The sequence below is a fragment of the Perna viridis genome, chromosome 6, assembly GCF_037379345.1.
Source record: "Perna viridis isolate PV_CMFRI_1.1 ecotype Kerala chromosome 6, ASM3737934v1, whole genome shotgun sequence".
In the NCBI taxonomy this organism is placed as follows: Eukaryota; Metazoa; Mollusca; class Bivalvia; order Mytilida; family Mytilidae; genus Perna; species Perna viridis.
Genome location: NC_142450.1, coordinates 34,867,174 through 34,893,427, shown reverse-complemented (window position 1 = coordinate 34,893,427; position 26,254 = coordinate 34,867,174). Strand labels below are relative to the sequence as shown.

The 26,254-nt window shown below is 34.3% G+C and overlaps 1 protein-coding gene across 1 annotated transcript in view; it reads left to right on the top strand.

Moving 5' to 3' along the window:
* The window catches only part of LOC148614705 (uncharacterized), a 128,834-nt gene that overhangs the window by 77,529 nt on the left and 25,051 nt on the right, over positions 1–26,254 (top strand). The window contains exons 67-91 of the mRNA XM_088588972.1: positions 179–343; positions 1,362–1,562; positions 1,867–2,031; positions 3,491–3,751; positions 4,608–4,772; positions 5,204–5,410; positions 5,869–6,039; positions 6,524–6,769; positions 7,389–7,559; positions 8,142–8,348; positions 8,871–9,032; positions 9,493–9,747; positions 10,865–11,029; positions 11,440–11,646; positions 12,907–13,077; positions 13,523–13,768; positions 15,286–15,456; positions 15,689–15,895; positions 19,487–19,648; positions 21,820–22,074; positions 22,429–22,593; positions 23,021–23,227; positions 23,551–23,721; positions 24,366–24,608; positions 25,661–25,834. Of these exons, the coding sequence (XP_088445098.1) occupies positions 179–343; positions 1,362–1,562; positions 1,867–2,031; positions 3,491–3,751; positions 4,608–4,772; positions 5,204–5,410; positions 5,869–6,039; positions 6,524–6,769; positions 7,389–7,559; positions 8,142–8,348; positions 8,871–9,032; positions 9,493–9,747; positions 10,865–11,029; positions 11,440–11,646; positions 12,907–13,077; positions 13,523–13,768; positions 15,286–15,456; positions 15,689–15,895; positions 19,487–19,648; positions 21,820–22,074; positions 22,429–22,593; positions 23,021–23,227; positions 23,551–23,721; positions 24,366–24,608; positions 25,661–25,834 (4,920 nt within the window). The remainder of the gene's footprint in view (positions 1–178; positions 344–1,361; positions 1,563–1,866; positions 2,032–3,490; positions 3,752–4,607; positions 4,773–5,203; positions 5,411–5,868; positions 6,040–6,523; positions 6,770–7,388; positions 7,560–8,141; positions 8,349–8,870; positions 9,033–9,492; positions 9,748–10,864; positions 11,030–11,439; positions 11,647–12,906; positions 13,078–13,522; positions 13,769–15,285; positions 15,457–15,688; positions 15,896–19,486; positions 19,649–21,819; positions 22,075–22,428; positions 22,594–23,020; positions 23,228–23,550; positions 23,722–24,365; positions 24,609–25,660; positions 25,835–26,254) is intronic.

The window sequence follows — 26,254 nt, the reverse complement described above, 5'->3', positions numbered from 1 at the left end:
GCATATTTGAATGAACCTGAATTATTCCCAAATTTAAGATTATATTATCACGTTAACAATAACAAGGCGACCTCATGCATATTACAATATTTTATTTTGTACCTACCCTGAGTATGCTAAACTGTCCAACATGAGGATTTGTGAGATGAGCAATTATTCTGTTAAATTTCCCTTCTAGGTACCTATCCCACAGAATATGCTGAGATGTCACACATGAGGGTGTGCAAGGTTGGCAATGATTCCGACTGTGAACATAAATGGGATACCTATGTCATGCATTGTGATGGATTTAATGTGGCTCATCTGACACCATACTTCCAAGGCTGTGGCAAATATTGTACAGGTAAGAATTCTGTATAATCCAGGGAATTTTAAGTGGTAATATAAGGTATTTGTTTAAAAATTAATTTGATAAGTGCCTTCTGATTGCTGGCTTCTCTTTCAGCAAACCAGGTTATTTTGTATAAACTGGCTTGGTACTTAAAAGTTATTAATGTCAATTTGACGCACTCCATGATTCAAATAATCCTTAACAAAATAATGTCAAAATTATGGGACAGTTTTCAATATTTGGACTATCAACCATTAAAAATTAGTTTAATATGGAATGTTTTTAGTTGTTTAGCTGGTTATACAAATATAACCTAATTTGGGCCAGTGTATACTTTTTATTAATGGTGAAGCTAATGGGTTGTAAGAAATTACCTGGTTTGGGCCAGTTTACACTTTTTATATACTGCAAAGTAACAGTTTTTTTTCATATAACCTGTTAAAAAATTAGAAGCATTCCTTAAATGGGTTGTAAAATGGAATCATGTGAAATAAACATCTACAAAAAATATCATGAAAAATAAAAATCTATGAAGTGCAAGAAACAATGTCAATATATCAGTGAGAAAAATAAAATTTTAAGAATTAGCTTTTTCTTTTAAGAAAAATGCAGAGTCACTTAATTTCATGTAAACACAAAATATATAAAGAATTGATAATTGAAAATCAAACAGAGAATAAAAAGACCAGACATGTTGCTAAAAATAACCCTTACCATCCTCTAGTCATAGTATCTTGATTTTTTCTTAATGATGTAGCACAGAGATGTAGTACAGTTTTCCAACTGACCTTAACACCATTTAAACAGGGTAGCATCAACATCCATGAATGAATTTTGAATTAACTTAATATAAAAGTCTAATACCTTATTGAATTTTAAGGTTGTAGTCCAAAGGTCAAGGTCATGCAGGCATGTTACATGACTTGGATTGCTTTATGTTTTACATTGCTGTTGTTCTATATTTATTATTTCTAAAGATACTTCATCCAAGTATTGTATACTGCTGATTGCTTAACTTTACATCATACAGAACCACAAGAGGACCCATGTAATAACTACACCATGATAGAGTATGACTCCACCAGACACATGGACTATTATAACTACTGGGGAGGTTCTAATTGTGATTACTACTCCAAAGGATGGTACAGGTTTGATGGAGACTATGGACCAGCAATGAGTCCAGTGGGGTATGGACAGTGTGGGTCTAGTGATCCCATCTGGATGAAAGGTTAGATACATTTATTCTAAAGACCAATAAAAGTTATGAACTTTGTGGTCTAGTGAAGCCATTTGAATTGCTTGTTTTGTATATTGATTCTCAAATACAGTTGATGTTGAATGGAAAGTTTGCAAAAGAATGAATGTTCAATATGGGTCTTTTTTGCTTGAAGTGTTTCTACTTTGAGATATTATATATCATAATGAAGTTTGTTTCTGGTTCTCACAAATTTTAGTCAATCAGATGCTGCCAGTCTTTAAACTGAATATAGGAGTTGACACAGGGTGGTTTAAATACTAATATGTCCTTCCAGGATCATTACCAGTAACTGATGGAGAAATATCATATGTGAAGGCCTGTAAGGGATCTGATTCTGGATCACCATGTTCCTCCAGCTGGACTGTTCCTGTCAAGAAATGTGGATCCTATAACATTATGTACATAAATAATAATGGAATGTGTGGCAGATATTGTACAGGTATGTTTGACATCTACATGTATCTAAAATCACATGGTATTGTTTGGCAGATATAATTAAGGTATGTTTGCAGCTTGTTGAAATAGACCAGTACCAATTTCAATACAAATCTATGTAGGTTATTGAATAATTTAAATAGCTCTTTAGGTATAAATCTGCCCTGCATTATACCAATGTTTCATACTTATATACCACAGAACACCTGTGTGATTTTAAGGACAATGTAGTTGAAGTTTGAATAGACCCTTTTGTGCTAACGTTGGGGTAGTCAATGAGCATACATAGAGCATGCTCTATATACACTTCCGCGAGGAAAATTCTTTTGTTCTACCCAAGTTCTACCTCGTGGAAGTATATATTGGGCATGCTAACCAACTTACTACAAACCGGTCTATAATTGTCAATTATTATGACTTTAACCTCTATATTATACCAACCACCAGTTTGTTTGGGTAGCTTGTACTGTACATTTAAGTGTTTTACTTATTTCTGATTGGATAGTATTGTTCATTTCATCGAAATATTCTTAAACAAAACAGTCTGAAAACTTCAATTAAAAAGAATTAGATGCACATACATTGTTAAATTTAATTTTAAATTTAAAATAGAGCTATAAGTTACTCATTGTCACACTTTTGCAAAATGGCCATGTCTTCAACTTGCAATTTCCTTTAAGTGGGGAAAATGCACATGTCTTTCTAAATATAAAACCATTATGCATTTAAATTTTCTAAAGAAATCCTTTGAAATTTATCTCATTTTTTTCTATTGTCTTTGGTTTCCTGTGAAAATATATTTGAGATGCCTCAAAATGGTTTAGCAATGATTTGAGTTGCCTCAGTGAGTTGTATTAATTGAATGATTAGTGAACACCTAGGGACCATCTCAGACATTTATTACACACAGCATTACTTAAAATTTACACATTTTTAGAATGTCAAGTATGAATGTGCATATAATTTTTTTTAAAAGAACTTTTAACTAACATTCAATTAAAATCTTAAAATAGCCTTTGTTTACCCATTAGTATGAATATTTAAATTTGAAAAAACAATGTTATCCAATCAGTAACAAGTAAATCATTTAAATGTAGAGGACAAGCTACCCAATCATACTTGTGGATGATACAATAGAGAGGTTATGGTCAACATAATTGACAGCTATTCACATATAAAAGACAGTGTCCAAAAGATCACAAGGTTTTCAGTGGTAAATAAGTAGGACACTTTGGTATAATATAGGGCAGATTTCTACCTAGAGAGCTGTTTAAATTATCCAGTAACAAAATTTCTAAAATACTCAAAGACTTTTAACAGCCCTTACTATCTTCAAGTGATTTTGTAGAAATGCTGCTTTGTAGTGAAAACAAATGCTCAAGAAAGGTGGAGATGATATATCTACATGAATGTTTCAATTAGCCTTTACTGTTGTCATCTGTAAATCTTATCATTTTTTACAGAAGCACAGAACACAACCTGGGAGAGAAGTTGGACAACTCCCTGTCATTCCTACAACTACATCTCCAGTAGTATTAATAGACTGGTAAACTATACTCTCCAACCTGGAGAACAGGAATACTGTGACAGTTACCATGGTTACTATATGGGCATGAATGATATTGATATGGAACAATGGTATAGATTTGGTACCAGTGAAAACTTGCTGACTTGGTCACCATCTCAACTGCAGTGTGGGTCAAGGTCACCCATATGGGTCGATGGTAAGTTATATACTTAGGGCAAAAAAATATGTCTGTTTCGGGTTTCCGGACCAACCCTAATTTTTTCTCCAGACCCTAATACATTTTTTCTCCAAAATATAATACGGATCATTTCCAGTAAAACCGAAAGTACGTTAAAAACCAGGTCACTATAGCGTTTGAATAGGAGACTTATTTATATCACGTAAATCCAAGCGTAAATACAGTGTACTTGTATTTTGTTCAAAATTTCTACAAAAAATAAGTGTATTGTAATAAAAGACATGATTAATAGGTGTGTATGTTAAAAATTAAACTTTCTACTTAAAACCATACACTTTCATGACTTAAACATGATGCTATTTTACAAATATAGGCTCAATTTTAGTCGAGAAAAAATAAAATGAAAAAAAATAATAAAATGCAAATGCCGACCGACCTACCCTATTTTTGGGAGGAATGTAACCCTAAACAGACATTTTTTTTTTGCATTATTGAGGAATGAAATTATTAAATTAATCTGTAATTCTCCTTCACGTGAATTGAGTATGGAATAAGAAGTTTTCCTTTTGCAAGAATTTTCTGGGTTATTATTGAATTTTAGCTCTTGTACATGTATTTATATAGAAATTGAAATTGTTAGGCAGTTATTATTAATGAGTCCTTAAATTTTGATGAAATTTTCCCTTATGATATGAGCTTTATCATCTTATTATGCTTATTGGTAAAACAAATTATGATGACAGCCTACAATGTGGGGATTGACTCAAACTTAATTTGTTTCTCTGACGGTACCTTTCCCAATGAGTATGGAGAGACAGCTTTGATGAAAGCTTGTAAGGTGGGAAATGATTCTGACTATTTTGTGTCTCTGTAGGTACCTATCCCACTGAGTATGGAGAGACAGCTGTAATGAAAGCCTGTAAGGTGGGAAATGATTCTAACTGTGAACAATCCTGGGATGTTTATGTTATGCATTGCCATGGTTACAACTCCTTCTATCTGACACCATATTTTAGTGGTTGTGGTCGATACTGCACAGGCAAGTAAAAATGATATGGTTAAAATTAGTATTTATTTTTTTATTGATTATTCAGCTTTCTATAATTTCCTTCATTTATTAACCCTGCAATGTTATATGAATTGGGCTATACTTTGATAATCTTGTCGGTCCTGTCATTCTTTCTCACATTCTACAGAGTAGTGTTGTATGACATGTGCTGTATCTCCACTTTAAGGGTTCCCAGCACATCTCTTACTTGCTCTTTATTTAAGATGTTTATCATATGACTTAAACAGTTTCAAGTTAGCTGATAAGGAGTAAGAGTATACTTAACTGAATTGGAGTAGAAGTATGCTTAACATGACAACTTTAAGACTAACAGGTATTCAGCAATGATGGTTATGAGCAGTTTACAGTAAACATTGAAGTGATAATATATTTTATTAACGAATAATTGTTTTTAATTGCAGAAGCCCAGGCAGACCCCTGTAATAATTACACATCTATAGAATATGACAAATCTCGTCACTCTGACTACAGTTACTCAATAACTTCACATAGCTGTGAATCAATGAGCTTCAGTTCAAGATGGTACAGATTTGAGGGAAACTACAGTCTTGCTACCTCACCAACAGCTTCAGGGAGATGTGGTTCACAGAGTCCTGTTTGGATCAATGGTATGAAGTTGTTCAATGTTTTCCTCTGATTTAATGCTACTGGGGTATTTAGTTTACTGTCATTAATTAGTATTAGACAATACTGTAACCTTTGTACAGCCACAAAACATAGACAATCTTTATAGAAAAAACTTAAAGTTTGGTATGTAGCTTCAGCACGACGGATGGAACTATGTGTGACACTTTTCAGTGGGTCATCCATCATTTGTTTCTGAATATCAGATATTTCTATAGATTTAGTTGTTCATCCTTCATACATACAGTGATTTTTGTCTGCAAAGAAAAGAGGTAATAACATTCAGACGATGTTTAGGCTAGGTCAGATAGGAAGATAAACATTCATAATCCCCCCACTGTATAGTTACAGTATGTAAGTATATGTAATCCAGTGAATCTGACTCTATTTTGATATGTATTGCTACTATACCTGTGTATAATTGTCCCTCTTTTTGTTCCAGACACCCTCCCCACAGTAGATGGAGAAGTAAAGTATGTAAAGGCCTGTGAAGCTAGTGACATGTATTCTTATATGGATTGCTACAATACCTGGGATATACCAACAATGAAATGTGGAGACTATCATATTTACCATCTACAGTCATCAGGCAGCTGTGGGCGGTACTGTCTAGGTAAATATAGAGATTTTATTTTCTTTGGTTAGAGTCCTAATTATCTGTAAAAAGGTTACTGATTATTATTTCTTACAATCTCTTAAGAGTCATATTGTCATCCTTTTGTTAAAAAAAGGCTTCTCAATTGGTATTTTTAATAGCCCTGCAAACAATATTTTGTTTGTTTTGTTTTGGGGTTTTTTTGGAGGAGGGGGAGGGGGGTTATTTCGGAATTTCCTGGCTGCCTGTCTGTCATGTCCATCCAGTTGTCTGTCCACATATCTTGTAAGTGTAACTCCTCCTGAACCACTCAAAGGATTTTGAAGAAATTTTATTGATGTTTTTGTCTCATATATAAATTTGCTTGAAAGGAGTCAAGTTACTTCTGATGCCTGCATAGAGAGATAATCAAACTTACAGGTTTTACAAGCTAAAACCTTGTAAGCGCAAATTCTTGTTCACCATTCTATGGTATAGTAATCATTATCTCATCTTTTTTCAGAGGAAGGAAATATCCCATGGGATGTACCATGTCATCATCACCATATTCTGAAGGGTGGATTTGAACGAAGTGTAAACTATACCCTACAGAATGGTGACATGGAACAATGTGACAGACAATGGAACATGAACTATCTTTATAGCAGCATGTATAGTGATAACTGGTTTAGATTTAGCGATGGTGACATTCTAACATCACCACCAGAACCTAGACAGTGTGGATCATGGAGACCAATATGGCTGGATGGTGAGTATATTTTTTTAATTTGATGTTTTGATGTTTGATTTAGTAATAGCTACATTCTTAAGGCACTTTTGAAGATACCTTCTTTCCAGCATTCCCAACAAATAAAAATTACATTAGCTGATGAAGTAGAATCACAGATATAGTGAAGTTCCAACAAAGGGAAGCAACTTACTTTCTTTCATGCAGTTTCATGGCCTTTATTGTACAGGGACATTTGATTGGTTTAATTTGTTCAATATCTCAATAGACTTCCACTAAGGTGTTTCTGTTTCTGTATAGAATGAGCTTCAAATCTGGTGTTATGTGACTGGTATGTGATGTAAATCTCCTTTAGATTAATTAAGAATGAAGGTTCTGAAGTTTTATTAGAAGATCATGTTCAGGCTCTTTCCTGATACTTATAATTTATAACAATGAAAATATAAATTTAGGTAATTTTTTTTTTTCAGTTAAGTGTAGAAACATCTCCATGTATCAGGTTGTGACAGTTGCATTCAGCCTTTCACAACTATAAGCTACAAATGTATCAGTGATACAGGTGTACTTAACTGTCTTGACATACAAGTAGTTATATCTACATATACTGAATTTAATTTGTATACATATTTGTTTATTCCAGGTCAGTACCCATCAGAGTATGCAGAGACGTATAACTTGACAGCCTGTATGGTAGGAAATGATACTAACTGTAATGAAACCTGGTCAGTTCCTGTAATGAACTGTGGGGACTATAATGTAGCTCAACTCAGATTTCCTAGTTATTATGAACCCTGTGGCAAATACTGCACTGGTGGGTATTTTCAAATCCTTATGAAATTTAAATTTAATATCAGTTTTAACGTTGTTGCTGTCAGATTTTGTTGAATTATTCTAGATTAGTTTGATACCATTCGTACTTCATATCACCACAAATTTAATGAGTTACAGAACTATAGCATTCTATTATGTAAAATTTAACCAGCAGTGCAGGTTATATGACTATCAACCTTGTTAAACTATAATAATTCCAATCTAATTAGCATATGACTTTTTCGTGCATTATGATTGGTTATTCAACTTTTATGACCTCAGCAGTGACAGTTTTTACAGCAGTATAAATTCCATGTACATATCATAAACAAAATCTATCACTTGGACAATAGATAGAGCCGTTTAGAGACTTAAAAAGGTATTATCTTCTTTATTCCATTCATTTTCAACATTGTATATTCAAAACAATAATTTTTGAAAGAATACAGTTATCAGTAGCCTGTAAATACTCTGAATATTGAAATTTGCCACCATGTCATGTTGATCCTATAATATAAAGACATCATCAGCATTCCCATTGCATCCATTTGTTGATTAAAATTATGTTTTAATACATTTTTAGAACTAGCCCAGGATCCATGTGATAATTATACCCTGATAGAATATGATCACACCCGACACATGGACTTTTATAACTACATGGGTGGGTATGGCTGTGAATCGTATTCCTACTCTGATGGATGGTACAGATTTGAGGGAGATTACCAACCAGCCATGACACCTGTAGGAAATGGACAATGTGGTACTTCTGAACCAATCTGGATGAAAGGTTTGTAATTAGTGAATTTAGATACATTGTTTAAAAGGATTCAGGTACAAATGTGATACTTCAAGTTTAAGTTACTTGGACTTCTATTACTACCAAAAGGGACCTAAAACAAACATTTGTCTGGTTTCCAAGCAATACTTAGAACAAAAATGTTTTAATCTCCATGATATTATACTACTAAGTTCTATACCACTAAAGGTATTTTTTATGGATTTAAAGGGTTATGTATCTTACCTTTTAGGTATCAAGGGCTTAAGAGTGGTAAGAAGTAGGCAATCTCTTCAACTGTTTATAAATTGCTTATTTCTTATGTCTTATTGCAAATTTTCACAGCTCTTTGACCACTTTCCATCTGGACATAGTCATGTGAAAGATTTAAATATAATCCAAATTAGAAGCCATATCAAGTTTAAATGTTGTGTCAATACAGTATCAACTTTTTGGGGTCAACCTCTGTGGTTGTATCCACCTGCAGCCCGCAGAGCATTTTATATAATTACTTTTCTCCTCACTCTATTATAGGACAACAACCTGAGATGGACCAAGAAATTACCTACATGAAAGCTTGTCAAGGTGGGAACACAAACCCCTGTTCTTACAGCTGGACTGTTCCTGTAAAGAAATGTGACTCCTTTAATATCCTGCACCTTAAACCACAAGGAATGTGCGGCAGATATTGTCTAGGTAAGTGATTCCTTTTAAGCCAAACTAATTCAGATTTATGGCATCTTTTGGGTTTTTTTTACCAGAGATTGTTTTCCTATTTGTCTTTTATCTGATATTATCCTTATCAGTTCATTGTACACTTCCAGAAATATTGTAACAATTATCCTTTGACAACCTTAATGTATGATATTGTGTGAGTGTCAAGTGAAAAAGAAATAAAAGTCCGTTCTGAAGGGATTAACAGAAAGTACGTATGGTTTTTACCTATACTGTTGCTGCTTTTTCTTATCCCATTGTTTTTTCTGGTAAACTAATACCAGTTTCTATATTGACCTTTCACAATTGACCACAGATTAACCATCTGTAAGTTACAGGGATAGTACATTGTATTGGTGGAAACAATGTCAGCAATAGGAAATATCAAATAATTATTGATAAATTTTCAAAGTTAAGAATTTTAATCATTTATTGTTTACAGAGGCTTTAAATACAACCTGGGAAAGATCCTGGACCAGACCATGTTGGTCGTACTCATCTTTAAATAGTAACATCAACCGATTGGTCAATAACAGGTTACAGCCAGGGGATAATGGCAAATGTGATGGTTACTATAGTTACAACATGGATGGTATTCACATGACAGAATGGTACAGATTTGGCAGCCAAGAAAATCTCCTGACCTCAACCCCAGACCAAGGACAGTGTGGGACATGGTATCCTATATGGGCTGAAGGTAGGATGTTTGATAACATGTTTCATACAATACAATTTCTTCCCATTGATAATAAAATATTGGATATATGTAAGATTACAATATTCAATAAAGCAAGTTGAATATGTAAAATAAAGTCTGAACCTTGATCATATCTATTATGACAAACACTGTTAAATTCATTAATTGCCATCATCTGTTCTTAAACAGAATACCTGATTTTTTCATTCACTATTGTACTGTTACAACTCATATTTTTAAGTGTATTGAACACTTTGGATTGCTTATTTCTGATTTTTTTTTTGGCAGCTGAGTATAATAATTTCTTAAAGTAGCATAGTTAAACAATGAATTATATTAATTTAACTTCGATTATTACAGTACCTGAACCGATCCATGCAACAAAAAATTGCGATCGGTCATCAGTCACCAATCAGTTTCCAGTCAGTCATCGATCCGTCAAACCGATCAATTAAACCAGTGGTCGCATCACATGACCACAAAGCGGTTACTGTATTTTACGGATTTTATTGTCTTCTTTGTCAATTTTACACATATTTACATAATGTAATAGATTTAAACATCAAATCATACTTTTATTTTACATTTCTTTTATTTCAAACAGATCTGACATCATTTTACATAACAAAACTGCGATCAGATCGGTCACCGGTCATCGGTCATGGTTCCGTCAGCAATCTATCAGTCAACGATCATCAATCCATCTAATCGTTGCATGGATCGGTTCAAGGACTGTACTCACTTTTTATAATGGTGTACATTCAGCTTTTGAACAGCCATATAGGGAATTGATATATAACTGATATATAATCATCATTACCTTACAAAATTTCAGTTTACATATGATTATCACATGATTATCAATATTTTCAGGCCAAAATTATCATATGATTATCATGAATCAAGCACCATATGATTATGATATGTGGCACATTTGGCGGTGAACTTGTGTGATAATTGAACTACATTAATATGTCAAAATAAAATACTTCATTCAGATAGTGGCAAAGGGAGTTAACCTTACATTTTCCCTTTGCATGTGCACAGTCAAAAGCTAAAACTGGTATTTTTATGAGTTTGCATAAAGTATTTGACAACAAGCTTTGTTTGTCTGTAGGTACCTTCCCAACAGAGTATGGAGAGACATCCGTAATGAAAGCCTGTAAGGTGGGGAATGATTCTAACTGTGGACAATCCTGGGATGTTTATGTTATGCATTGCCATGGTTACAACTCCTTCTATCTGACACCATATTTTAGTGGTTGTGGTCGATACTGTACAGGTAAGTTGTCATGGTTACAATCAAGTCTAGTTTGTAAAACTCTTTTCTCTTGATGTTCCTGTTATATCCTATTACATACATTTATTTACCATGCATGGTTTATTACCAAACTCTTCAAATGGGCAATACTGTAATAATCTTGTTCATCTGTCTGTTATTCCTTTCAACTTCTACTCTGGCAGCTTTCTGTTCCAAGCATGTCTACTTATTGTACATGTAACTTTGAATTTTTCATGTAAGCTGAAAAGTAGTGAGGGTGTGTTTAGCTTGATGAATTCAAACCTTTTGTCTAGGGTGCATTATGTCAACTTTAAGACTTACTAGTATTTAACAAATAGGGCTTAGTAGTAATTTTACAGAGATTAAAGTGATAATGTTTCATATTAATGAATAATTGTTTTCAATTGCAGAAGCCCAGGCAGACCCCTGTAGTAATTACACTTCTATAGAGTATGACAAATCTCGTCATTCTGACTACAGTTACTCAATAACTTCACATAGCTGTGAGTCCACCAGTTATAGCAAGGGGTGGTACAGATTTGAGGGAAACTACAGTCTTGCTACTTCTCCAACTGGTACAGGGAGATGTGGTTCACAAAGACCGGTTTGGATTAATGGTGAATAATTTTGAAACTATGGTTGTTATATGATGTTATATCACATTTATGATGTGACCATTTTTTTTATTGCCAGCTCTTGGTGTTCTTCATCATCTGTAGTCAATTTTTTGAAACTTGTTATGAATGTTCCTTGGGGTATCCTGCATAGAACTAGTGTGGGGATTTATGATCTGTCAAAAAAAACATGGCTGCCGTTACTAAAAATAGACAGTAGTTTTTCATATTTTATATTTCCGAAACTGTTAGGTTTAGCCAAATTCTTTCAATGCTGAAACGATCCTTATTATAAAGCCTACAAAAGTCATGGGATAAAGTTTTTAGACAACTCCTTGTAAGAGTTATTGCCCTTGAAAGGTGAAAAATGATGGGATTTTTTTTTTGTTTTTTTTTTACAGTTTTCAGCCAATATTTTGAAAACTATGATAAAAGAAAGAAACTTTCAATTGCTGAAATGATCCTTATGAGAAGTCCTACCAAAGTCTTCTTGAGTCAAAATTGTTGGATAACTCATTCTAAAATTTATTGTTCTTGAAAGGCAGAATTTAACAAGGGGAGTAATTCAGGCTCATGGAAGCCTCTTGTTTTAATAGAGCTTTAATGAACCTAAACGGGTTATGATATTTATGGAGAATGGTCAAGACATTTGTTTTATTAAACCCAAATAGATGCCATATTTATGATGACATGACTTGTACAACCCTCATGGATCTTGATAAGATTTGTTGACATTTGTGCCAGCCTGAAGACTTGTAGACTTATAAATGGTTTGAATTAGTAGAACTTTAAGCTGTAAGTTCAGAGTCAGTCTTTCATCTTGCTCATGTGTCAAAAGTGTCATCAATTTTTAGCTAAGCTGTGTCTATATTAGAATAGTCTGTCCTTAACCATTACAAGAAAATGCAGACTCACACTACTGTTTTAAATTCTTTTCTTTTATGAATTACTTTAGATAAATAATACACAGTGTGTGTTGACCTTCACCCTTAAGTTTTTTATGCTCTGACTAATAAAATGACTCTTTGTAAAGTGTTTCAGATATACATTTAATGAGAAAATAACAGATTTGGTCTTAAATTGAAGACACCTCATTCTTGCCCAAAATAAATCTTTTTTAGTGACCATCAGAGATCATTATATATGTTGTTGGTAAAATATCTTAGATCAGTCGTCAGGTAAAAATAGGCAACTCTTTAAAACTTTTCAGGAATCATTCTTGCTGTTACATGTATCTAAAAACATTTCAATCTATTGTTCCAGACACCCTGCCTACAGTAGATGGAGAACTAAAGTATGTAAAGGCCTGTGAAGCTAGTGACATGTATTCTGATATTCATTGCTCTTATACCTGGGATATACCAACAATGAAATGTGGAGACTATCACATTTACCATCTACAATCATCTGGCAGTTGTGGACGTTACTGTCTAGGTAAATATCTGATTATCTGAAATAAATATCATATATTTCCTAACATTATCACATTAGTACCTTATTCACCTACTTTCATTTTATACCTCCTACTCAATGAGTGGATCATCTTGTACATTCATAACTCCCACCATCTGAATTTTGTGGAAAAATTTGATTGATTTAAATCTTTATTGATGAGGTATACATTATAACTGATTTTGGTTGCTGTCCAGTATTAACTTCCTGTTTTATTTGACTTATTATCTTGACTGCCACTGGACAGATCAATTGTGGTAAATAGCTTTACATAGATGAACCATATGTTGTAAGAGATTTTGGCTGTAAAATATCCTGTTTGAAGGGATTGCTGTACAAGTGGGATGTACCTACCATGACAAAGCCTGCAACATTCTTTTTAAACTGACACAGATTAGATATCAAAATTAAGTTGTGTTGTTTTCAGAGGAAGGAAATATTCCATGGGATGTACCATGTCATCATCACAATATTCTGAAGGGTGGATTTGAACGAAGTGTCAACTATACCCTACAGAGTGGTGACATAGAACAATGTGACAGGCAGTGGGACATAAGCCATCTTCATCACAGCATGTACAGTGATAACTGGTACAGATTTAGTGATGGTGAAATTCTAACATCACCACCAGAACCTAGACAGTGTGGATCATGGAGACCAATATGGCTTGATGGTAAGTACATATATTAAATTTTATCTGTCTTGATGTCTGATTTATTGATGGTGACATTCTAATATCACTACCAGAACCAACACATTGTGGATCATGGAGACCAATTGGCATTATGGTGAGTATATATGTATTCTGTGCCAAATTAAATTTTGGTTATATTCTTACATCACCGGAGAGACAGTATGGATATAAGAGAGCAATTTTGCTGGCTACATGAGAGATATTGTAAAGGCTTTTTATTGAAAAAGAGTTGCTATATCCAGTGTCCATTTTGTTTGTAACCGTCCAGTAAACTTGAATATACACTTTGGACGCGTGGTGGACGTGTTTTTCAACAAACAGTCGGTATTCCAATGGGAACAAATTATGCTCCTTTATATGCTGACCTATTCCTTTACTCTTATGAGGCTGACTTTATAGCTGATCTGATCCGAAAGAAAGAATATCGCTTGGCTAGATCCTTTAATCTCAGTTTCCGCTATATATATGATATGTTATCTTTAAACAATCCTAATTTCAGGGATTTGATACAACACATCTACCCCAAAGAACTTGAGATAAAGAATACTACAGGCACTGTGAAGTCAGCCTCATATCTTGACCTACACTTAGAAATCAATGGTAAAGGAAAACTATTGACCAGACTTTATGACAAACGTAATGACTTTTCATTCAAAATTGGCAACATCCCTTCAGCACCTGTGTATGGAGTGTTAATATCACAACTCATACATTATGCCAGAGCTTCCCGAAACTACGCAGACTTTTTGTATCACACTAGAACTCTGACAAATGGGCTTCTGGTACAGGGTTATGTTGCTACAAGATTGAAGTCATCACTACAGAAGTTTAATGGTCGTCATCATGAACTTCTGGATCGTCATGGTGTATCCATCTGCACCATGAAAACTGATTTATTCAACAGGTCATAGTTTTGCTTTCCTCGTTTTTCTACCCCGGACTTAACTTTTTATGAACAATTCTGGGGATGTTTCTAGAAAAGCAGAGGATGCTTACCCTACCAGTGCACCTGGTCCATGCTCCCAGTTTTTAGTGGAGTCCGAGTTGCTCATTTGCTTTTGTTACTTTGTATGTATGATTTTAGTTACTTTGTGTTTTTGTTGTGTGTGTCTGTTTTCCATGTCTGGTCTTTGTCCCTGGATTACATTCTTTTGATTACCGCTATAACCTTGGTTCCCTTGATTACTCTTTCAAGACATTTTGCTCCAATCAACCCCAGATTTGCTCTGAATGACCTTTTTTGACATCAAATGGACAATGTGATTTAAATTGAGATGTAAACTTTTAATTGAAGAAATGTTCAAAACAAAACATCAGGAAAGTATAATTGTTTTGCAATGTCTGAAACAAGTGTTAATATGTCTGAAAGAGGATATGTGTAATAAAGAGGCTTTCAATTGTTTTTTTTTTTTTTTTTCACACAGAAGTTATAAATTCCCAAATTACTGTTATGTTATTTTATATGTAAATATATATATTCATCTATTCTCTTTAAGGTCAATACCCATCAGAGTATGCTGAGACCTATAACTTGACAGCCTGTATGGTAGGAAATGATACTAACTGTAATGAAACCTGGTCAGTTCCTGTAATGAACTGTGGGGATTATAATGTGGCTCAACTCAGATTTCCTAGTTATTATGAACCCTGTGGCAAATATTGTACTGGTGAGTATGTTTTTGCTGTCAGATTTTGTTTAAATTTCCTAGATTAGTTTGATGCCATTCCTACTTAATATTGCTACAAATTTAATGACTGTAGCGTTCTTTTGTGTCAAATTTAACCAGTAGCAAAAGATATATGGCTATCAATTTTGTTGAATTATGATATAAACTCATAATCAGCGCATTCCTATTGCAGCAATGTGCTGATTAAAATTACATTTAAATATATTTTTAGAACTAGCCCAGGATCCATGTGATAACTATACCCTGATAGAATATGACCACACCCGACACATGGACTTTTATAACTACATGGGTGGGTATGGCTGTGAATCTTATTCCTACTCTGATGGATGGTACAGATTTGAGGGAGATTACCAACCAGCCATGACACCTGTAGGAAATGGACAATGTGGTACTTCTGAACCAATCTGGATGAAAGGTTTGTCGTATTGAGATTTTACACCTCTTGCTAAAATAAAGACTGTAGTGACCATACACAGTCAAAATACAACTGAGGAAAACATATTATGTCTACTTAAACACCCATTTTGTTTTACTAAATTTTTACCATATCAACATTTAAAATGTTCATTAATATACAATTTGTCTAACTCAGCACAAAAAATATGTTGTCTTTAAACATAAAAGCAAATCTAATGTTGACGGTTGAGAAGGACACAAAATGTCTAATACAACAATTTTGTGCATTGAGGTGGATACATTTTGTCTACTTCAATGCAAAAAGTGTTGACATACACATTCTTTAATTAACTCAATCCCAGTCACATTGACATTTTTTTGCCTAGCTCAACCTATTAAGTCTTGACATAGCCAAAAAAGTGTCTACATAAACATTTTATTTTGTTTAGATTGACAAAAAATGACTTCTTCTTCTTGTCGTTCACCATTACACTTGAATGCCAGTCTCCTCAACAAATCTGGCCGTCTTCTGTAGGTCTTCCGCAGGTCCATACAGTTTCTCTGTAATGGGGGTTAGTTTATCCCATATCTTCTCTCTCTGTGCCTGGTGTAACTAACACATCTGCAGAAAGTGTTCTGTATTCTGCTCTGCTTCTCCACAGGGACAAATACGTGATGGTATGACCTTCAAAACTCTGTACAGATGTTGGTTGAGTCTGTTGTGTCCTGTCCTGAGCCTGAACATTGTAGTTTGCCAAATCGTTTTAATTGATGGTAGCTATCTTGCTTCTGAGGGGTATTGTGCAGAGACTTTATGATGGTCTTCATCTCTGTGTAGCAGACAGGATTTTCATCTTGCTGTTGTTGAGTGCTTCTGCTTTTTCATTTCCATTGATTCCACAATGTGAAGGTATCCACTGTATGGCAGTTTTAAGGCTCTTGATGGAAAAAAAAAGCTCTTTCAAGTTGTGGTAGTTTGTTGTTGGTCACTGCTTGTATTACGGAGAGGGCATCTGTTAGGAATACTACTTGCATATTTTCTGCGGTTTCCTTGATGTAATTTGCCGCATGGATGAGTGCTTCTTCTTCAGCCTTGTAGTTGGAGCAATGTAATCCTGTTGGTATTGCCATTGACTGTTGTACTCCATTTGGGTATTCTATGTAGATACCGGCCCCTCCTTTTGTTGTCGCATTTGTGGCTGAACAGTCTGTGTAAACTCTTGCCCACAATTCCGATGGATACTCTTCTTCCATCATGCTCATTGTACGATTTTTCTGACGATGTTTGATTGTTCATCTTTGGCACTGAGTAGCGGAACTGTTGTCTGAATGGTTACATTGTCCTCCTTCTCTGCACATAGATTGTCATTCATTTTAAAATCTATAGGTTTGACATGCTTAGGAAGATGTTCTTGATGTTTTCTTTGCAATGCTCTTGTTTCTAGAGTGAAGCTGGATCTTTTGAGTCTGCCTGAGGATAGTTGTTTCAGTCTCATTCATTGGGTGGTTTTGTAAGCATTGATATTTGGTGGCCTGTATCATAGCTTTACATTCTCTTCTCTTACTTAATGGTTGTATGTTTGTAATTTCCTCCTTACTAACAATAGGTGTTGATTTCATGGCTCCTGTGATGATACAGAGTGCCTGATTCTGGATTTTTTTTTGGGGTCTGATGGTGAGACTTAGTTGCTGTCATCCAAGCACTAGAGCCATATTCTAGATGTGGGCATACATTTCCTTCGTAGGCAGATTTCAAAACTTTTTCATTAGCACCCGAGTTTGTACTAGCAAGTTTTCTCATGATATTTAGTTTTCGTCTGGTTTTGGCTTCTGCTGTCATTATATGCTGTTTCCAGGTAAGTCTTTTATCAAAGGTTACACCAAGGTATGTTTGCTGATCTTCCATTGTGATATGGATGTCATCCATGGTCAGTTTGACACATTGGGTTTTAGGTGAGAATGTAAAGAGGGTTGCAGTTGTTTTCTCTCTATTGATGGTAACACACCACTCATTGGCCCATTTGACTACCATATCTAATGCTGTTTGTATCCTGTACCTTCCAGTAGTTGCATACTCTTCAGAGCACCAGAGGACAAAATCGTCTACGTAGATTGCTGATTGTACACCATTTAGTAGCTCTGGAACTAGGTCATTCATATAGAGTATGAAGAGAGTTGGTGGCAATACTCCTCCCTGCGGTACACCCTGTTTTAGAAGTATATTTCGGCCATGCTTCCCATCTACGAGTACTCTTGCCCTTCTATTGTACAGATATGAATTGGTCCATCATGCATTCTTCCACTTACTCCAAATCTAAAAAATTTCACAAGAAGGCCATCTTTCCAAACTTTGTCAAATTCTCTCTGAAGATCTACAAAGACAGCTAGCGTTACTTTCTTTGATTGAAATGCATCCACGACTACTTGAGATAGATGTGTTGTCTGATCTTTTACTGTCTCAAACCAGCATGTTCATGACCAAGAATGTTCTCTGATTCCAAGTAAGTAAGGATTATACACTCCATTAATTTGCAACTACTGCTTGTTAGGCTAATTGGGCAGTAGCTTGAGGCTTTCGACTTGTTCTTTCCCCTCTTCAGTATTGGCATTATTATAGCTTCTTTCCAACATTGAGGGACTTGATGTTGTCTCCAGCTCAGGTTGAGAATCTCTAGCAAAGTTGTTAATGCTAAGGTTCCAAGGTGTTGATGCATTTCATTGGTGATGCTATCTGGACCTGGTGCCTTTTTCATTTTCATTTTTCTGATGGCTGCCTTCATCTCAAACATGGTGATATCTCTCTGCATAAGTTCATGTGTTGGCACCTTTGATCTTTCTCTCAATTCAGTTCTTACTTTTTTTTTCCATGATGGTGGTATATCAGTGTTGCTTTCTTTCTCATAGCCTTAGCAAATTCATTTGCTGCCACTTTCCCTATAGTTCTTTGTCCTAACTTCTAGTGTGATCTTTTCACCTTTGCTTCCCTCATCATTCAGTGCTTTTGTCAAGTTCCAAAGCTTTTTTGTATCTTTTTCCATATCCATAGATGATGTTTTCTCTCTCCACCCTTTCCTTTGACATTCAATCTTTGTTCTTAGATGTTTGGCCTTGCACTTTTGGAGTTTGATGTTATTTTCCTGACTGTTATTTAGTTCTGCATCATCCCTTGCCCTTGTGAGTGCCTCGTGTGTTGCCTGTATCTCACTGTACCAGTATGGCTTGTAGTCCAAAATGACACAAAAAATGACTGATTCAACATGTTTTACCATTGCGGTGGACAAAATGGATTTTTCAAAGACAGATAAATGGGTTGATTGAGATCTTTTGTGTTTGTAATCAGTCAAAACAAAAAATTACTGTGGATGGTCACGTCAGTCATTATTTTGTCTGGTAGTGTTAGTAAAATTATCTTGATCGCATCTGTGCCCAATGGAGTCTGTACCACTGTACTATTTATTGTATCTTCTTATTATTTACCCTAAGGTAGTAAAGGTTTGAAATCAATATTATTTCCTTTTTTCGTGAAATATATTTATTTAGCATAAATTTTGTGTGTTACCTTCACCATCTTTAAGGAAATGTCTGAAATGAAGTAATGATTTTTTTACAGGACAGCAACCAGAAAATGATCAAGAAACTACTTATATGAAAGCCTGTCAGGGTGGAAGCACAAACCCTTGTTCTTACAGCTGGACTGTTCCTGTAAAGAAATGTGGCTCCTTCAATATCATGCACCTTAAACCACAAGGAATGTGTGGCAGATACTGTCTAGGTAAGGGATGGCTTTAATATCATGTATCTTAAATCACAAGGAATGTGTGGCAGATATAGTTTAGGTAAAGAGAGTCTTTATTATTTGATCTAAAAACAAAAGGAATTTGTTTGTAGGCTTACATTCTTCTAGAATACTATAAACTGACTTATTTTTGTGAGAGAAAAAAATCCTGAAAATAAACTGCTGGGAATAAGTCCCTTTACTACAAATTAGATGTAAGACAGATTGTAAGTTGCTGAAATAAATAGCAGCCAATTGAATTGATATCATAAAAGGAGAAAAAAAGTTTCTATGACAAGAAGTTGGTTTGAAGACCTCTATAAGAGTCGCTGGAAGTCCAAATTTTAGGATGACTCCTTGTTTAAGTGTAAGTTTTTGTAAGAATTAGGCAAAATTGGAAAAATCAGAAACATGCATGTCAAAACCCCACTGATCTGACAATATAATTTCACTGAAGGATGCTTCCTCTTTTTGAAAAGACCATTGTTGGATCTTTGCATCATTGGATTTGTTCAGGAAGTTTTCAATAGAATGTTAGAATCAAAGCACCAAAGGTGCTGAAACTCGGAAGTCGCTTGGTGTGCAACCTGCAAAATAGGCTCCCGATGTTTATTTTTTAAGCAATGTGCTAGAGTGCCGGTCATGACATAGACTAAGGTTTGAGAATGTTTTGGTGTTGAACCCATAGCTCCCTTGCAACTTGCAGCAAAACAAAACAGATGTACACAAATATCGTGAAAATAAGATTATTGCATTTGTTTACGTTCTTGAGACCTTAAACTTGAAAAAAGGCAGCTGATGATGTTGATTGTTGATTGTGATGCTTCTTGATAAAATTATTTTGATTATAATACCATTCACAGGGCATAGTTAAAATCCAACACCACCCAAAGAGAGATAACTCCAATTAAATTGTATTGGCTATTAACTATATTCTTTGAAATTACCACGCGGCCAAGCGCAAAAATAGTTTGGCGTCTCGATTTACCAGTTTGACAATATTTAGCTGAAAATTAACACATAAAATGTTTGAAATATCATTCATTTTGAATATCGGTGAAATATTTAAAGTTTAAAAGAGAATCACGCATTAATTTGAAGAAAGCATTTCGGTCCGTGAAGTTATCTGCCAGAAGCCCTTTTGTCATTCTTATACTTACAATACTCAGAGCCACTAACGTGACTTCCGAGTAAAAATGAGTTATCTGCCCTTGAAATATTTATTTTCTGTGCAATTAAATGAAATTTTAACTCAATTTACCAAATTGATATGGAAAATGTTCTTTTTTCCTTGATTCAAATGCTAAAATTAAAATGTTAAAATGATTGGTGTTTTCAAAGCATGTTTCACCTACTGACTGATTCTTACAGAGTGACACTTAAGTTATAGAACAAATCTTTCAATTGATGAAAAAAAAATTGATGAGGTCCACAAAAATCTACATTTGAATCCATCTTGAAAGGTGATTTTTTTTTAAGGTTTAAGCCAATATCTTAAAAACAATAATACTACAAATAAATTTTTATTGATAAAATAGTCTTTTCAGTAAGGCCTACAAAAGTCTTCTTTGGGTCAAAGTTGTAGAGATTTTGTCCTTAAAAGTCTTCTTTGGGTCAAAGTTGTAGAGATATTGTCCTTAAAAGTCTTCTTTGAGTCAAAGTTGTAGAGATTTTGTCCTTTAAAGTCTTCTTTGGGTCAAAGTTGTAGAGATTTTGTCCTTAAAAGTCGTCTTTGGGTCAAAGTTGTAGAGATATTGTCCTTAAAAGTCTTCTTTGGGTCAAAGTTGTAGAGATATTGTCCTTAAAAGTCTTCTTTGGGTCAAAGTTGAAAAATTATGTTTTGTATTGGCAGTTTTAATTGTTAGTAAGAAACTTTCAGTTAATGAAATTATCATAGATAATAATATCTCTAAAAGGGCCCATCAGATCATAGTTGTAGGACCACACCTTGTTAGATTTATTGCCATTGAAAGCCGAAAAATGTACCAAGTGGGTGAGTCATGCTAATAAGAACCTTTAGTTGGAAGATGTCACTTCATATTGAAAATCGGATGAATGAGTAAGCTGACAGATATTTCCTGTTACAATTTTGAGCTAGTATATAATTGAGAATGAGAGAACACCATGAAATATTTCATAGATTATTCCATATTCCTTGTTATTTACAGAGGCTTTAAATACAACCTGGGAAAGATCCTGGACCCAACCATGTTGGTCATACTCATCTATAAATAGTAACATCAACCGATTGGTCAATAATAGGCTACAGCCAGGAGATAATGGCAAATGTGATGGTTACTATAATTACCACATGGATGGTATTCACATGACAGAATGGTACAGATTTGGCAGCCATGAAAATCTCCTGACCTCGACCCCAGACCAAGGACAGTGTGGGTCATGGTATCCTATATGGGCAGAAGGTATGTTTTTCAGTCCTATTTGCAATAGTGCCAACCCTCACACATTTTGAAGCTAATTTGGCATTTTTCTTTGATCTTTCAAATTTTTGCCAAATCTCAAGCATTTTTGTTTTGAAAGCTTAACAGCCAATGGATTTGTAAATTATCATGTAGTATTATAAAACTGCAATTATGAGTTTTCCTCACAACTATCTCCCATCAATCTTTAAAAACCTTGTAAGGTGAAGTGATCCCAGTGACAGCCTGGGTCATTTTTTTTTTCAAATGAATCTAACAAAAATTAAATAAATAACTGTATATATAAGATTTTAATAGCTTGATGAAGACTTACTCTGGCTCTATTCTTTCCTATAGGTACCTATCCAACAGAATATGGAGAGACAGCTGTAATGAAAGCCTGTAAGATGGGGAATGATTCTAACTGTGAACAATCCTGGGATGTTTATGTTATGCATTGCCATGGTTACAATGCATTCTATCTGAATTCAAACATCAATGGATGTGGAAGATATTGCACTGGTAGGTTTCCATAGTAATTGATGAATTTCATCATCCACCATATTAACAGGTTTCTGTATCTTTGGAAATCTGTGATGATGAAATACTGGAAATATTCTACCATGTACAGGATTATGAGTTCTGTTTAAGGAAACATTAAATAAAATTTTGACATTTTTACTTTGCCTTTTGCCTTTTTGTACAGGCCACAGTGAATTCAGAAATGATTGTGTGCTTGTTGCATTTTTTCTATTTTTGAGCTAAATGAAAATGAAATTTTTAAATTTTGTGATGTCAGTGAAATCCTTCTTCCTTTAAAAGAATCAAGTGTTGTGTTACAATTACTGTAACTGCAATCTTGTTTAACTAATTTCACTGACAAAATTTTGTAATTTACTGTATTGTATTTAAATGGTGAAGATTTTACTGATATTATTGAATTTTACAGAGCCACAAGCTGACCCATGTTATAACTACACATCCATAGAGTATGACAAATCACGTCACTCAGACTACAGTCATACAACCACAACACATCACTGTGAATCAACAAGTTTTAGTCCTGGATGGTATAAATTTGAAGGAAACTACAGTCTGGCTACTTCTCCCACTAGTACAGGAACATGTGGGTCCTACAGTACTGTCTGGATTAATGGTATGATAAAGATATGGCTTAACTGTTAAAAGACAATTATTTGATGAGCTTCTTAAGGTTGTTAACTGGATAACTGGCAAAAGAGATTAAACTTTCTATCAAACTTAAATTGAAGATTGAAATACATATGAAATGAAAAAAAGTTGATATCTGCCAGTTGACTGCCTCAGACATTTCATCGGGTAATGGTCATTCAGTCAATGGAAAACTACCTCTATTCCCTGAAATTAACTATATTATTCACTGTAAAATACAACAAGGCATTATTCTTTTTAAATCTTTGCTTGTTCATAAGTAATTTATGTAAATTGATCTATTTCCAGACACCTTTCCTACAGTAGAGGGAGAACTAAAGTATGTTAAAGCCTGTGAATCAGACTCTATGTATTCTGATATGTATTGTTCCTATACTTGGGACATACCAACAATGAAATGTGGAGACTACAGCATTTATTATCTACAATCATCGGGCAACTGTGGGCGATACTGTCTAGGCAAGTAACTAATGAATCCATTTAATAACTTGTATTACTCATTTACTGGAATACGGTTTAAATAAGACAACCTTTTTAACCCTCCCATATTATGGGGATAACTCACACATAATCAATGAAAAATTTAGAATCTCTCACATAAAAATGTTAGATTTTTGAGAGGTTTTTGGTTAGAATTACTATATACCAGTAACTGAATTTTTACATAAAAATCTCCCACATGAGTAGTGTGAGACTGATAACAGGAATGAAAGAAACATGTCTTTTCTTTTCTATTGACTATTAACTCAGTCGAAATTGTAAACATTTGTAAGCACCTTGGGATAGCTTCCAGGATTCAGCTGTTCAAAACTTTATTTGTGGATAACTTGTATAGATTGTATTAGACTTATCCAGTGGAAACATTTTGTTCAGTGGATAAATCTTTTGAAAACCTGGCCATGAAGATCAGTAGGTATTCTGAATGTGACTGTTGTCTTGTTATTACACCTGGTTTTTTGGTTTAACCAGGCAATTTCAAACTTAAGTAAAAAGTTTGAGCTATTTCCTTTGTAAATTGGTCAATTCCACTAAATGCATCACAGGCAGTTTCAGAGTAGCATGAAAGACTCTAGTTCATGATGTTTTTGTATTCTATATTTCAGAATCTGGTGATATTCCATGGGATGTTCCCTGTCACAATCATCGTGTAGTATCAAGTCAGTTTGAGAGGAGTGTGAACTATACCAGACAGGATGGAGACAGACAGAACTGTGATAATCAGTGGCATATAGATAATTATGATATATCATATGAAGATTGGTACAGATTTAATGGGGGAGAAGATATTCCTACATGGCCAGTAAAATCAGGCGACTGTGGGACAACATCACCAATATGGCTTGATGGTAAGGAGAATACTGTCTTATCATTCGAATCTTTAAGGCAGAATTATAAATGTTAAGTTTATCTTCTAACAACCACTAAAAACAGCTTTTTTATTAATCAATTTCAAAGGAGTTGCCTAGGTATCTACCTTTGTGTTTAGTTTGTAACCTGTAAAAGGATGACATGATAAGAGTGATGTGCCTGATGGAAAGATTTTGGATTTTTACACATAAAAAAAGTACACACGTGTATTTGATTTTGTTTTGTCTAGAAACTTTTTTCTTCTTTTTTATCAAATTTACCAAGTTGGGAGACTAGAGTCCTAAATTTTAGATTATGACTGTATAAGAGTTGATTCTTCTGGTGTAAAAATTTCCAGCACATCATTCTTGACTATTAAAACAGGTAACCATTCACCAGCTGACCTAAGTTTAGTTACAGTGTTTGCCCAGCCCAGTAGATTACTTCCTGTCAGACTGTTATCAAACTCTCAGTGATTGATCTGGTAACCATTCACCAGCTGACCTAAGTTTGCCCAGCCCAGTAGATTACTTCCTGTCAGACTGTTATCAAACTCTCAGTGATTGATCTGGTAACCATTCACCAGCTGACCAAAGTTTAGTTACAGTGTTTGCCCAGCCCAGTAGATTACTTCCTGTCAGACTGTTATCAAACTCTCAGTGATTGATTTAAAATTATTTTTATTTGTTTTTAATGTGTTATAGGATACAAATAGAGGAGAAATGATGTGTGGTTTAGAATTTTTCAAACATTTTCTATTTAATTATATCTTAGGCTTTGCCTGTATAAGAGATGAACTTGTTATTTGTAATGGCTTCACACTTATTGTGCATCTGAATTATAAAATATATCACTTCCAGTAGAATGATTTTGGTCACTCATGCTTCAGAGCAAAACAAAGAAAGGATGTGACTAATGCTCCATACCTATCAGAAATATCATTTTTTGCAATTCTATCCAGATAATATTTATTCTACTCAGTACTAGGAGAGATATCTAACTGTTTGTATTGTGGTCACTAATTCTGACTATAATTTCTATTTTATTCCAGGTGGTATTTATCCTACCCAGTATGGAGAGTTATCTAACTTGACAGCCTGTATGGTGGTCAATGATTCTGACTGTTATCACAGCTGGAATGTTTCAGTTATGAATTGTGGAGATTTTAATGTAGCTCATTTAAAACCAGTACCATATGAGTATGATTGTGGCAGATATTGTATAGGTATGTAGGTTCGAGATCACAATTAATTCCCCTCGACTTTTCGTTGTATGAGTATATAGTTTCTTTTTTTTAGTGTGTTTCTTCCTGATTTTTTTTCTTTGCTGTCATAAACTTTATTGCTTAGTATTAATTGCAGAAATGTAGGGCAAGGATCAAATTTACAAGAGATTTTTTTTCATTCTGTAATTTTATGTGGAAGTTGTGATTTGGTCCTATGAAAGAAGGTCAAAATTTAGGACATTTGGCAGTGGTCACTTCATATCTACGGGGTCTCTGAAGCAAAGTTGCTAAAAATAAAAAATGATGGTGAATTTTTCTGGCACTCTTATGGAAATCTGCTTTTATACATGTTTCCATATTGGTGAAGTTTGAATGAGTTTGAAGCGGTGGAATTTATTTTATGTGTCAAGATGGGTCTGT